General features: G+C 38.4%; 1 protein-coding gene across 4 annotated transcripts in view; it reads left to right on the top strand.

Annotated features, from left to right (window-relative positions):
* Myb (proto-oncogene like protein Myb) overlaps positions 1-16,031 on the top strand; it is a 101,133-nt gene that overhangs the window by 24,353 nt on the left and 60,749 nt on the right. For 3 of the 4 annotated variants that reach the window (XM_069846533.1, XM_069846535.1, XM_069846532.1), the window contains exon 1: positions 2,749-2,888. The exons of the other annotated variant lie outside the window; for it this stretch is intronic. In XM_069846533.1, coding sequence (XP_069702634.1) covers positions 2,812-2,888 — 77 coding nt within the window. In that variant the 5' untranslated portion in view covers positions 2,749-2,811. Of the gene's footprint in view, positions 1-2,748; positions 2,889-16,031 lie in introns of those variants that run through there. 4 annotated transcript variants of the gene reach the window in all.

Genomic DNA, 16,031 nt, shown 5'->3' with positions numbered 1-16,031 from the left:
GGGAGCATTTATTACATTGAATAGCTCCCCAGGAATAAGGGTAGGCCTATGTGATTGTTTCTCTGTGTACTTAGACCCTTATTCCGGGGTGGGTATTCAATTGATTAGAAATATATAGAGGAGCTTCGGTATTATGGCATAGTGACTGTAAAATTCCCAACCTACTGGAAACTGCTTCATACGTTTCTCTGACGCTACGGTTGAGTTGAACTAGTGACGACTTATTGTATAGTAATCAATTCTGTGTTCTGTTGTTTTTTAAAACTATTGCAGGTAATTGATAGTAGATGGTTACTAAATACACAGGTTGTAACTTTAATAATGACAACTATTTATTTAATACTAATGTACAAGTGATACATCTGTGAAACGTCTACAGTCCTTCAATGTAGCAACCAGCATTGTCTACAACTCGTTGCCAGCGATGTAGAAGCCGTAGTACCCCTGTAGCAGCGCCTGTTCTGTTGATGTGTCTGATGGACCGCCCTACCGCCTGCAGAGTATCGGGAACAGTCCGGAATCGAACGTCACGAAGTGGTTCCTTCATCTTTGGGATTAAGTCATAATCACAGGGACATAAGTCCGGTGAATGTGATGAATTTTTATTTCAGTAGGTTATTTTACGACGCTTTATCAACATCTTAGGTTATTTAGCGTCTGAAGGAGATGAAGGTGATAATGCTGGTGAAATGAGTCCGGGGTCCAGCACTGAAAGTTACCCAGCATTTGCTCATATTGGGTTGAGGGAAAACCCTGAACCAGGTAACTTACCCCGACCGGAAATCGAACCAGGGCCACCTGGTTTCGCTGCCAGACGCGCTAACCGTTACTCCTTAGGTGTGGGCGAATGTGGTGGATGAAGAAGCACTTCCCGCCCCAGCGACGGTACAGATCAGCTACAGGGTGTGCCGTGTGCGTTATCCTGCGAAATGATGGGAGGGCGCTTTCTTCGCAACGCTGGTGTCATTATGCTTCAAAAATGACGGAAATATTGTGCATTAACATTCTGTCTTTGCGGACGGTATGTGTTAGGATGACGCCGTCACAATCGTACACAACAATCAGCATAACTTTCACATTCGTAGGGATACGACGCTCCACTGTTTTGCGGTAATGACTCTACCGGTACCCATTTGACTGGCGCTTTAGTAGAGGTTCGTATGACCTGGCCCATCTCATCACGCGCAACAATATGGCGTAAGAAGGCGTCTCCTTTACAATCCTAACGCTCCAAGTGAGGTCGAGCGGTGTCGTGTCGAATCCATCATTGTGCCTCCGTCAAGTCCCAGGGAACTCACCGAGATGCAGTTTTTCTCATTTTTACGCGATTCTTTGGAATACGAAACACAGTCATATGCGATGTTCCTATCTCCTGGGCTAACTCGCGTACCGTCTGTCGTCGATCGTTGCCTGATAGCGCGCAAACAGCTTGCACGTCCTCTTCACTAACACTCGGCCGAGCCATGTTTTCCACGCGGTCACGCCCCTGTTGAAAGCTCGAACCCACCTCGCCACAGTCCTGTATGGTAACGCCGTCTCTCCACATGCCTCAACAAGACCGGCATGACATTGTCGTGCTGTACGACTACGGGCAGATTGAATTTTCAGCCAAGATCGCTGTTCCTGCTTTGTAAACATGGCAAAACACAACCGCTTAGAGCTGTAACTAACTGGAGACTAACTTCAACTTTCCACAGCGCATGCGCTGTGAGTCGGACGGAAGAGTCTTTTAGTGGGGAGGAGGGCGGACATGTGGTAGAAGTGACAACAATGAAGTCCGTCTCGTTTCGCTTTTACAGCAGTGTTGCCACTATTAAAGTTACACCCCTCGTACAGCAGTGTTGCCACTATTAAAGTTACACCCCACGTACAGCAGTGTTGCCACTATTAAAGTTACACCCCACGCATGCATAATTTAACGAAATGCGCCATGTAGTCAGTCTTTGTTATCTCAGTGGTTTCATGTGGTAGAAGTTTATTGTACAAAAAGTCTATGCAGGTAATATGGAATACCAATATTCCATATTGCCCTCACTTATAACCGTATATCTCATAGGACCATTAACCGCAAGAAAAATATAATTATGTTGAACTGAGGCATTGTATTATCTGCAGAAACACCCAGATTCTCGATTAGTGTTGTATTCCATATTACCCGGCAAATGTACATTTTTATGTTGATCGTTAATTACCTGACGTGAGTTGATGCTATGAAAAGAAGTCAAGCAAATTATAGGTAAGTAATTATTAACTTTGTGTCAGTAATGTTAACAAAAACAAAAAATGGTATTCCACAATAGCCGAAATTCCTCTGCGTACAGGCCTGGAGTTGGTTCACAGGGCTGGTCGTGCAACTCTCACGGATTTAGTGTAACTTGTTATATACCGTGGATCAGATACCACCTCCTGAATCACTTTATCGTAAGAATCCTTTCTTTATGCGTGTTCTATCATTTCCTTTGCTATATCCGTGACATCTGCTTGCATTGCATGCAAAGGTGGACCTGCTGAATTTCGAATTAAGGTGGGTGCAGTACTGGACATAAGTAGTCTCGACACGATTTAATTAAAAGTATTCGATCTTCTCTGTTCAAATAAAGGAGCCGTGCGAGGTGTTGCATATGCAGCTTGCAGCGTGGGTACTTACCCCTATGTAGACACACCTGGCTGCTCTCCCCAGCCATGGCACTATATTGTGTTCCCCCTAGTTCCTGTGTACCCCTCCTTCCCTGCTCAGTAGTTTCGGAACTGGCATCACGAAGGGAGCCGCTCTCGTCCTACCGGTTGCGTGTAGTGTGATCTGTGAACGCGATGGACGTTGTTACAAACTCCAGCTTGGCAGATTACGGTCTCTATTACTCTCCAGCTAATGTGGAACACAATGAGGCGTAAGTAATTACGAAAACTATGCTCTTGTTTGTGAAAGCACCCTCATCCCGTTGTCGTACTCATCTTTGGCATGTCATTAGTCTTCGTCCTGTTCATATCAATTCGAAACAATTTGCATCCTCATAGGCTATATTGAGGCTATTTATTGTATCCTAATTTCTGTTGTACAAGGGATATTCCAATTACAAGATGTAGGAATAGTTAAGGTTTTAATGAACTTCTAAATATTATTTTAATATAAGAATTCTGTAACGGGGAAGAAGTTGAAGTAAAAGTCTGCACTCTTTGTTCATACAATTCAGCATTAGACCTGCCGTAGACCGCCGAGTCTCCTTTCTACTTTTTAGCCTGTTATTTCTACATTGCTACCTTCTCCATCGGGCCACGTTATGCCATCAATTTTCAGTTACATCTTCCAGGCCTCGCTTCTGCATAGTTACAGAATCAACAGGAAGACTTGGTTTCACGCAAATACATATTGCTTGATGTATACGATAAATATGTACGCGCATGTGTGATCACTTCATATATTGGATAATTTCTAGAATTATTTGTTAAGTTTCTCTGTTGATTCCAGTGAAATGTTCCTCGGTGTTTTTTCTAGAGAAGAAAAGATTAATGCAAGTGTCTTCTTCATTTCATAATTATTGATAATAGCTTAATGATACGAAATGTAGACATCAAGGACTTCGTATACAGTGAAACATCGATGCATCGTATTTGTAGGGAAACAAGAACGATAATACCGGCAACCCATTAAAATTACCGTGCAGTAGACGCGTCCCACAGCCACATAATGGATGTAATAAAATTTAGGTATCATAATGGACGTGCCTTGTAATATTGTATTTTTTTTTATTTTAGTAGGTTATTTTACGACGCTTTATCAACAGCTCAGATTATTTAGCGTCTGAATGAGATGAAGGTGATAATGCCGGTGAAATGAGTGCGGGGTCCAACACCGAAAGTTACCCAGCATTTGCTCATATTGGGTTAAGGGAAAACCCCAGAAAAAACCTCAACCAGGTAACTTGCCCCAACCGGGAATCGAACCCGGGCCACCTTGTAATATTGTATTCTTGTTTGCAAACAAGTATATTGTATGCTTAAATAGGGTATAAAATGAACAACTGAATGACTATTGATGACACTGAATGCACATTTATTGGAACACTTTGTGCTGAAAAAGTCTGTGATTGGCTTTGTTTCGTTCACGAATTCCCGATAGCAATACTGAGGTAAACAGAATGGTGGTGTTTTACCATTACGTGATGTGGTGACGTACGCGCTACAATCCCTTACAAGATGTTGGCTGTAGATGGAAATGAAATCCTGTATGTTAAAATCATGGATCTAGTTGTTCATACGTTCAGAATGCAGCTACCACAAATCCATTCTCTTAAAATTACTACTACTACTACTACAATTTATTAAAATATTAAACGTAGAATATTTAATGTATTTTTGTGTCGCATATTTCTACTAAATTATGTTTATTTTGTTTAACCCAATTTTATTAATTATTGTACACCAGCGTATGTTTTTTATTGGTTATTTAACGACGTTTTACCTGCTGCTATGATTGTCTAGCGTCTGAGCGAAATGTGATAACGCCAGCCAAATGAGTCCAGGATCCTGCGCCGAATGTTACCCAGCATTTGCTCCTAATGAGTTGAGAAAAAATAACGGAAATATAACTTGATCTAACCAGGATTTGAACCCGGGTCCCCTCGTTTCACGGTCAGGCACGCTGTTATTCCATAGCGATGTTGCCAGTATTCCTGAACCATGAGTTCTGTTCATTAGAATATAAAAGTGTTTTCTTTTTTATTTCTATCTTCGTTTTGTAGTTATTTTAACATTATGCTTTATATATTAAGATAGTATAATTGTAAAATCTTTATAAATACATGCAATATTGAATTCAAATTCAAATGTTTTCGTCCTAAAAATAGAAATGTACTGAAAGTGGAAAATGCGCGAGAACATCAGTTGCGGTTCATTCTTTCGTCGCAGATGTCGCCAGACGTGAGTTTCTCAAGATGAAGTACGTAATTAGACTATCGTGTGCCTTATTTTCTCTTTGAATAATATTTGTCATGTTTTTATTACACTTAGCACCCGCTCCATCACTATAGCGTGTCTTGGCAGCGTTGCCAACGTCCTCGTGTCCATAGGTCACAACGCTGCAATTTTACATCTTGCTGACCCTTCTCACATTTACCTTCACCTTTATTTTATTTTATTTTTCTTCTCTCTTTCCCTTGTCGACAAATTCGCAAAATATGTGCCATCAATATGATAATGCTCCGATTGTTTTAATATCTTTCTTTGCTTTATGGCATGTTACGGAATAAACGAGGTAGGAGCGACCTTATCAAAAACATAGTTACGAAGATTCGGCCAATAGTTAAGTAATATAATCTATTCATCCCCCTCCTATCTTCTTTGCTTTTCCAATGCTTGTCTGATGGAAGACAATGTTATGTTTCGTTTTTCCTTTTACATTTCTAAATCCATGTTTTTATTTCATGAACTTCAGCTGACACATTATTATTTTCCACCTAGTTTATACCGTTTACTGTATAGTTTTTTTTTTATTTTTGTACGTTTTTATTTCTTTATTTGTGTAGACATAACGTACGTACAGCCTAAACATAAGTTTTGTTCAGTTGGTAGTAGCCACTGCATTCAAACATGGCCAAGGACGTCGGAAATGTGGATATCGATACGAATTATGACGGAATCCAAAAGATTTTCGAGACCCACGAAGACATGAGAGGCAGTGAATAACAGCATGAACAGCAGGGCGGACGGATGGAGGCATCATTCGAGTGTATTATTATTATTATTATTATTATTATTATTATTATTATTATACCAATCGATTAATCAAATCAATTAGCCGAACAATTAAAAAATGGTTAACAGATCTAATGTGTTTCATTCTATTAATTCAACCATGTGGTGAAGGCAACATAACTGTATAATGTATGTATATATGTATGTCGTCTGGTGAGGTAAACTCTCAGCTGATTGACAGTTGGTGAGTGTGAACTGATATGTTTGTCCTCTTGCTTTAGAAAGCTAGTAATACTTTAAGTACAAGTACACAAAAATCCCTTTTTAATAGTTTTCTTCTTTGGAAACGCGGCTTAGATGAACATTTAGTTTAGTATGCATTTTATTTGTCGTCATTGTCCTTTGTCGAAATGAGTACTCGAAAGTAGCTGGATGTTTGCAATTGGAAGAAGGTTAATGATCCAAGTAATGGTATTTCTTGCAATTGAGTACATTGGTTTCGTCAGTACGCACTGATTTTGCCCATTAGTTAGCTCAGCTTTCGTTGGTTCTAGGTTATCAATTCATTTTCAAAGTCTGTGCGTGATTTCAGAGGTTCAGTGTGAACCTCAGTTAACACTCTTGAACCGTAGCGTGGAAAACTTCTTGAAAGTTTCGGATTTAAATTCAACGTTTGTGGGAAGGCGATGGACAGAAAGCCAAGTAGTCTGCATCTGCATCTGCGTTGTGTAGGTCATTTCTTATCTCGTGAAACCTAATCCGTGCGGGTGGGAAGCTTCCAGTCCACTTCTTACGCGCAGTAGGTTTCATGAGATAGCGAATGGCCTGTATTGCCAGTTAATTTGGAGTGAAGTCTTTATCCTGTGTTAAAGAAACTTAAATAAGGAACAAACTCGTCCAGGATAGCACACCCGGTCTTGGTCTCAAAGCTAGCTCACGGTAAGTTAGATGGCAGTGAAAAATAAAATTGCTAGACGAACTGAAACCTGCAGAATTTGTAAGCCTCACAGGGGGTGTTTGCTCTTCGGTATCTAACCATAGTTACAGTGCATTAGATTTACTCAATTTCGGAATATCCTAATTCAGACATGCAATAAAATTAAGTGTAACATGATGATTTTGGGTGTTTTTGTTCAAACTCACAACTATTGTTTAACATCGATTAAAGGTATGCGGTTCAAAATCTCTAGTCGATCGAGAGCTCTAATTCACCTTGGTGCAAGGTGTTCAGCATAAACTGAGGTTCTCATTATTCATAAATGTAACAATAATAATATTAGTAGTAATAATTTATGTGTTTGCCTGGCTTTTAGTTATCATTTCACACAATTCGTGAACATAAAGCTTGTTTACTCTTGTAAGAAGTAGAAATTAATATAATTGTGGGTTACCATTGTCTTGACCCAACGGGCTGAATTATCGTTGCAGGTGGTGGTGGTGGTGGCTAGTATTTATTTTTGAAAGGGGTTAGAATTGAGATGACAAAATGATTTTTTCCCATTGCATCCTCTTCTAATTCCCTGTTCGATTGTTTCGCACAGTACGTATTGCTAGTTATGTTGGTACAGGAGACACCTCGAACATTTTAGTGTGGTAGGTAGAGACTATACTCCGTGGCGCTGCAATGTAATTTGTTGGGGAGGGGAGCAAGAATTTTTCGTAGGCCTGTGCAGTTCTTATGAAAGCGTTACAGGTCATTCCGTATCTCGTGAAACGAACCTGCGCGTAAGGGGAAAGAAGTGGACTGGAAAGCTTCCCTCCCTCCACTTCTACTTGCAGATAGCTAGCTCGCTTACCCCAACATAAGGCTCTGCATTTGGTTTCACGAGATAGCGAATGACATATCCTATAACGTAATAAATTGCGATGGAAATTTGAATTATTAAGAAAAGTCAATTACATATTATATAGTTGATTTTAAAATAAATATGCGTTAAACATTATGCTGGATGTAAATGTTCATAAAATTGGTAATAAGCAATTTATTTAAAATATTTTTGCTTTTACCTTTTCACTTTAGTTATTGTAATAGTAGTCGTATAGCCGATTACATAAGGAACACTGAACAGATTGAATGCCGGTCCAACTGCTTGCGGTGTTTCGTGTGATTGTCGCAATGGTTCGAATTTGGTTATTTTTGTTGTTGCAGCAAAGTACTTTCATCTCATTAAAATAAATTGGGGGGGATACTTACTCCCCACGTATGAAGGCTGCGGAAATGCATTAAAACCGCATGTTTTATTCTATTTTAGTAATTCATATAATTGATTAAATTAGTTATTTTACCTCAAAAATTAACTTCTATTACTCATCACAGACGAGGTGTAGAGTTTTACGTGCAAACTACTTTAGCTTCATCAACTTGGTTCAGAGATCACTGGAATCTGGAAGCACGCATCATAAGGCATCCATGTTATGTCTGTTTTCACTGTGCAGGTCGAAAGTCTGTGTGTCCGTCTATTGTAGATCGAAAAAGAAACTATGCAAGACTGTTGAAGGGTTTATATAATATAAACTTGCCCGAGTAGGCCTATATGAAAAGTGTGTATACATACATACTTCAAAGATTTTCTTTTTCGCCTTGATTTGTATTATATGTATGATTAGGGTATTGTTTTTAAACGTGTACAGTTTGTCTATTTTTGTGAATGACTTGTTTTATTTTAAATTCTTTTAAAATTTTCTCATCTACCAAATAATATATAAGTAAGTTCATTTCATTCTTAAATGCTGAGTTTTATGTATGAATTGGGAGTTGCCGTAAACCTGAACACTTCGGTTTTAATAGTGCTTACAACTGATCTATGTCCACAAAAAAACTAAAGTGATTACGATGAGAGTTGAGCGGAGATTATATGGCGCCTGTTACAGCGTTGCCACTTCATAGTTCAGACAGTCATTTGTCAGGATTATGGTGTCGAACTCTGTTATTGGTTTAAACATAATTCAGTGATGGCTAAGAAAGGGTTTTAATTATTAATATACTACATGGTGCAGCCAGTCCATCGCTTCATAAGGGGGTTTACATAGTTAAACAGTCCACGTTTTCTCGTGTCATTCCATTTTCCTTGCCAATAGTTCCACAAATTCTCCATCTCATCACCCCAACCGATTTTGTTAGTCAGCAGTAGAGTACGCGGGGTTGTATCCACTGACTACGTGTGTAATAATGAATGCACTTTACATATGGTCATTGCTTTTGTCATATCTCATACAATTACGATGCAGTTTGGGTGTACGAAGGTAAAAAAAAAAAGTGTATTTTGGGGGTACGCTAGCAAAAAGTTTGAATACCACCCTAGATCATATATACCCCAGATAGGTCGGCCTTATAGGCTTTGACGTTAACAACTTTTGTCAGAATTACTACGCTGCCATCTAGTTGTTACATAAGGAGTCACGTCATAATTCCCATTTGAATTGCATTAGCGACTGTACTGCCATCTCGTGTGGCGGATGGGTGGCGATCCTGGCGGTTGTTCTCTTCAAAGTGCAAACGAATTTAACATAGCGATGACCTATCTGTTACTGGGATACCATTGAGCTGCTTGAGTTACCGCCACTCCCTCGCACGCATAATCACATTCGTGGTGACTGACATGACACAGCTGCCGTTGTAGCCAAGTCAGCGTAGTCGGTGTTGCCTACAGCAAGACTGACGCTAACATCCTCTGTTGCTTAGTAAACATTGTTTTGGTTAATTATTTATTTCTAAATTCGTTCGGATTAAGTACAATTTCAGATTGCTGGGTTCGGATTGGCGATGTTCTGTCGTGTTACAATTGAGACAAGAAAAGTAGTCAATATTATTTTCCGGCTGGAACTTCATGTTATAGTATTCCTCATTTCTTCGTCCGTAAAGGCTATTACTCATACGTTTTGTGGAATAGCCATACCGATTAATGTGTACGTCGTACATTTGTTAATTATTTTTTACGCTGTGTCCAGTAAACACAGTCTTTGTATTCGGTACACACAACATTTTGAATGATATCCTCATACATAAAATAAAATTTAGTTTACTTGGTCTAATAGAGATAGACAACACGAAGACATAGGAACGTTCAAAGTTCCACTTCTATGAAGGTAATCAGAGTTTGTACACAAAAAATTTGTGCTACGTGTAACTACTGTACAAAATTTCATAAAATTCTGTTTTGTAGGAGATAAGTTGTTAATTTTGTCCAAAACCACCGCATACAAAGGAGGTAGTTCCCCCTATATAAAATTAATCAGAGTTTGAACACTAAAAACGTATGCTACCTGTTACTCCTGTACAAAGTTTCATAAAATGTTATTGTATAGGAGAAGTTGTTCATTTTGTCGAACTAGACTTGCGTTCTGACCTACCGTACTGTGCGTCGGGTCAAATTCCTTGAGCTGATGACATGATTGGTTCCCCCCTTTATTCTGTGGCGAATCCTCTCGTTAAAATAGTGTCACTCCATCCCACCAGCGGGCGCTGTATAACCTTGCTCAGTTAGAGGAACAATTCAACTGCCTAAATATGTACACAAATTTTACAACGTTTTTGTACTATTCTGTCAGAATTTATTATTTTGACTTTCTTTTTTTAATCTTATTTCTTGACATGTACTTTGTAGTTGAAACACGTAATCCATCATGAGAATCTGCGAGCAGTGCATATTTGTAATAATAATAGGCAGTTGATGTATTCCTTTGCAGACATCTTACTTAGGGCAGAGAGCTATCGAATTCAGAGATGGGCCGGGTGAAAGATGTCCAAACCCTCGAGGTATAGATGATCCCCACCCTGCCCCAACACGCTGGGGTGCGCATCGTGGGAAGTGGCTTTGTGCGCGACCAGCCGGCCTGCGTGAGAATCCAGCTTCGATAAAGGAAGCAAGTTTGATTTGAGCTAGGGGTGTGAGGGAATTTAAATGGCGTATCTTGTGACCTGCTTATAACTCTGTAATGGCACTACTGTAACTGCACTCGAAATTTTTTTTTTTTAACTTGGTTATTTAACGACACTGTATCAACTACGAGGTTATTTAGCGTCGATGAGATTGGTGATAGCGAGATGAGGCCGAGGATTCGCCATAGATTACCTGACATTTGCCTTACGGTTGTGGAAAACCTCGGAAAAAACCCAGCCAGGTAATCAGCCCAAGCGAGAATCGAACCCGCGTCCGAGCAAGGCAAGTGACCTAGTCGACAGAGCTACGCCGGTGGCTGAAATGAAATTAAAGAAGTACATTTATGTAAAAGGAATTTATTGAAAACTAAGGACGAAGTCGCATAGTACGTATTACACATTTATAATATGAAGCAGTTAAAGAACTGTCTGTATCGACAGTGTTTCTACTCACTGCAAGAATTCTGTTGTCCATCCGTGCAATGTATGGAATGATATAAAAACGGACGACGAACGCGTAGCCAGTAATTTTGCCTATCTCTGCGATATCAAACCTGTGCCTTTAAAAAAGCCACGGTTAAGGTTTCTTAAGAATCTATCATTGGCCGGGTTTCAACCTCTGAACTTTGGATTCAGAGACAAGTAAGGTAGGCTAATCACGAATGAAGGCCGATCATTAGGGAGATCTTCTAATTTCCTGTATTAGTTGAGATCTGTTCACTTGGCTTGTTTGTTTCTCTTCTAGTAAGAATATTGTAGTTGTTTTGTTTCCTTATCGGTAGTATGTCTTACGATCAGGTTCCTAGTGTTAATATGGGCCTTTGTGCTATGGTACCACGTATTGTTTTAATCATCTCCATGGCAGTAAGATGCGTTAAAATAGCAATAGGCCTAATTAAACGTGTCTATTATTCCAATATCTTATTCTGAGTGAGGTGATTTCTTCCTTTGACAGTCATCAAATTTCCCTATTGCAGCGATTTAAATTACTAGAAATGTCTGCACTTCTTGAAAATTCTGCCCTGGATAATGCCGATTTAAATGTTGCCCATTTCTCGTTGCTGACGTGTTGATGCGGGCAGCCGCAGGTGTGCCGTGCAGACGGCAGATGTGCGGCCATTGTGCGGCATACCCTCACGTCCAGTTTTCAAAATCTTTATGTAAATGTAGAGCATGAAAATATCTATCAAGAGGACAACAATAATTTTATTCGGGGGAAAATGCTGAGATATTCGTATTCTGATGGTGCAGCAGGTCAGTATTTAAACTGCGGTGTGCCTTTTCATTTAAGATCATTAGTTTTTTTCTGATGTCCTCGTGCCCAAAAGCACAGCTACTTCATTTCGGTTGAAGTGTGTGTCCATGTCTCAGCTGATCTTGCCATAACCTTTTAAAATATAATCTTTTAGAGTCCTCATTAGTATTCCATACATTTTATTAGTATTGTGGGATTTAATCGATTAATCGATCAATTTCTATTGAAATATTAATCGATCAAAAATATTTAATCGAATCGAGTCGATTAAAATTAATCAGTTGTACTTGGTATCAGTTATTATTTTGTTAATGCAAACTCAGTAAAATTCCGACAATATTCGTCTCTCAGAAACTGCTTACTTCAGACACGATAATACTGCCATTTTGTAACTTCAAAGCAGGTAGCACAGGGCAGATCTTTGCACCAACACTTCAGAAAGAGATTAAGATATGAGGACAGTGACCTGGTCTACCCCTATTGAAAGTTGAAACACAATGCGAAACTCTTGTTAAATTTGTCAGCTCGTCTTCCTAGCATCAGATGCCTCAAACCACAGTCTAATAGATACAGTCACGCAACTTATACGTATAAAATATGCCAACATTTGACAGCTGGCGCGACAGTAGCCCTCTAGCGGCAGGCAAGTTAAAAGTGTGCACACGACATATGATAACACATCAGAAAACGGGTTTTGCGTAATTTATTTTATATCTTTATGCTATACAGTAAGTGTATATGGTTCTTATTAATTCTACTTTAGAATCCTGGAAGAATTTCACACGCAGTTAATCTACAAGTTTCAGAAGCTGGGAATAAACGTAATTCTTTCTGCTCCTTACAACTGAATCATGGCCCTGATCACGTATTATGGTTTGAAATAATATAATTGTTCGTGCGTGGTCGGTTAATTCAATTCATTCCGAAATATATTTATGAATCATTGGAACTTTGTATTTCCTGTGAGAAGAGTAAAAATTAGTAGCTTCAAAATTGTAGGGCATATCGCGTGGTGAACTCTTCTCCCTATTTCCTGAGAAATTAACGATTTTGCATACCGCAAATTGGGGTAAACTCGGCCGCTGAGGTAAACTTGAAAATAAAGAAAGGGGAGAATTTAAACATTAATATGAAGTTCATTATTTTTCCATTTCTTAAGAACCGGTATTTCCTTTATTATTTCGAGTCACAAATAGTGCTGATGTTAGGCCTATGGTTTAAATTTTTATGGCAAGTTTACCGCATTTTACATTACATTTCCAGTTTTCACACATAATGCCTAATTTTAACTTATCCTACCTATATAATACGTAATTTACATGCACTTACTGTTAATATGACGTAGGTGAGAACAAATAAATGAACACACAATTTTGTTGAAAAAATTGCAACTTCAATTAACTCAGAAAATGTAGGCCTAATTTTATTTTCAGAGCAGAAGTGGTGTAAGTCAAAAATGGGTAATGAGGGTTAAAGTAAACATTCTGTAAAATAGAGCGCAAAGTGGCAGTTAATATTGAATGTATTTAAACTATTAATAGTCGGTGAATAGCACGAAGGATATATTAATTGCTACTTTGCGCTGTATTTTACAGAATTTTTACTTTAAACCTCATTACCTGATTTTGACTTACACCACTTCTGCACTGAACGGCTCAAATAATCACTGGGAATGTAAAATCAACACCAATAACAGTCATGCAAATTATTACAGAAAAGATTGCTTTTTATATTAAATTTAAAAAGACTCTTTTATTTCTTGAGAACTTAATACGTCTGCCACATGAATCTACACCAACACATCAGAAATTTATCGACACAGTCTGGATTTATTCAAGAATTGAATATTTTGTAAAAGGATTACTATACTCCATGAAATCTTGCAAAATGAACACCATGATACCTACTTGAATGCTATATATCGTTCAACTTTTGAAAAATATAAAGAAAAAAACACGAATACAAAAATTATGGAATTACTTGCATCAAAAACTGTAGATATATTATCCAAAATCGGAATGGTTGCACATTTACACATATGATCTCTGCAAAAAATAATATACTGTAACAGGTATTTACTTTGTTTTTATTTAAACTGTCCTTCCTGACATACAAATAGGTAACTGATAACTAATAAATGTTTTATAGAACACAATACGTAGGCTACCTACAACGTGGATTATTGGTTATGATTGAGTTATGATTTTCTCTTGGTCTTTAGGGAATCTGAAGAACGACAAATTCGGAGATTTAAACTTGTTGTTACTGCAATTTTCGTCATTGCACGCATTGCCTTTATTCCGACGCATGATTAAAACGTTATTATAACATCTCGCATCCCTTTAAAGCACGTGCTGGCTGTATCACCCCTATGACCAGTGCCTTGCCTGCCGCTTGAGCGCTAGTGTCGCGACTGTATATATTAGACTGTGCCTCAAACTAGCAAGCTGTCTCGTTCGCGCAGGCGCATCTCCCCTACTGCTGTGCACTGTGGACTAGTTCTAATAGCAGTTGCTAAGGCTGTAGTCTGTGTGAGAACGTTTCTGTCGTTTGTGATAGAAGTTAGTTCTTCATTATGATGAGTAGTACACTATCGGGCTATAATCTACGGTATAATTTGGACTTATGTTAACGCCAATAACATTAAACGAGTTGTCTTACAACACTGCTCAACATATTATAGGGAGGATGCAACTTTAATACATTGCCAGGAAGTCAACTTTTCAGATAATATGACTATACATGGGTATCGGGGCCCCTTGCATTACCTCTCCTCTCCAGGCAGCTTCCTAGCTTGAGTTATCTGTACACACTTTTCTGGAATTCGCCTGCCTCATCCCTTATGCATGGCTACACTGTGTGCAAGTGACAGAGTAACTGTCTTCCCTTTCTAACTACCGAACGATTTTTATGTTGAAAGTGTTTGCGGCTGCAAACTAAAACCACTGTTTATCACTGTATTCATCTCACAAGTCATAAATTGGTAATTCTTTAGAAAAGCTTCTCTAAAAAGACACAATTTTTATAACCCCTTCAGAAGTTAAATTATCAAAATTTTAAAATCTTCAAAGTCTTCTGGGCCAGATAAAATTAGTAACCTAGTTCTTAAAATGTATCAAAGAAAGTTATGCCATATCACTAAGTTATTCAACTCAGCACTGAAATGTCAATATTTTCCTTCATCACAAATCATTACAGTTGTTCATGATGCTTATCTAAAAACCTTAAAGCCGCCGTAAAAACATATGAGAAAATACAAATGTGGAAAGAGAGCATCATAAATCACTTATGGTGGTCATGTGAAGGGACGACGTAGAAGACAGATTCATTTCTGTATTAAATCATGTTTGTAATATACACGAACAGAGACATATAAAAAATGTGCATACATTCACCCTTACAATAGCGAGAGGGAATGGATCGAACCTGGATCCAGCGATTACAGTACTCTGAAAAATGTTGTATGCAACCCTGCCTTTTTAAAGACCTAAAGCAGACTAATCAGTTTTGTCACACCAGCAAACTTGAATCATATCATAACGAGAGATTAGTTTACACTCCTAAGAGAAAACACTTTCCATGTGATGGAATGGTAACAAGAACTGTGATTGCGATAATGGGCCATAATTAAAAAGTGAAAAGAGATTAACTGGCTCCAGTAGGAATGGAAGTTTGGCAACCGAGCCTGTGAAGTTAACTGCGTCGCTCATTATAAAAGATGTCATCTCAGGGTAGTACAGGCCCTGCTGTTTGAACCAGAACCTTGCTTGGTATAAAACAAGTAGGGTGTAACACATTTACGAAAGCGACATATTTCAGTCTCGTGTTTGTAAAAAATGGTGATACATTCCAAATAATAATGGTGTACGTTAATTTTGCTGCATTATACAAGTATGTGCATTCGTGCATTGTCAAACATGAACCTGTTAAGAAAACTTCTGTACTGTGTTAACTTGGAAACTAGTCAGCCAGGTAGTGAGTTAACACAGTAAAAGTGTGTATAGAACAATGAAGAAAATGTTCTTTCGACGTCATACGATGTTATCGGTACGAATTTCAAATAGTTTTTATTTATTATAACCTTGTCTCTGTTCACTGTTTAGTTCATATTGCACTCCACAGAGTTTCGAATGTGCAGGATTTTTTTAAGAATGCTTTTCAGTTCTACTTTGCAGTTTAATTATGGGGATAATATTAATATACATT

Source organism: Periplaneta americana, chromosome 14 (genome assembly GCF_040183065.1).
Source record: "Periplaneta americana isolate PAMFEO1 chromosome 14, P.americana_PAMFEO1_priV1, whole genome shotgun sequence".
Lineage (NCBI taxonomy): Eukaryota > Metazoa > Arthropoda > Insecta > Blattodea > Blattidae > Periplaneta > Periplaneta americana.
This window is presented reverse-complemented; position numbering and strand designations above follow the sequence as displayed.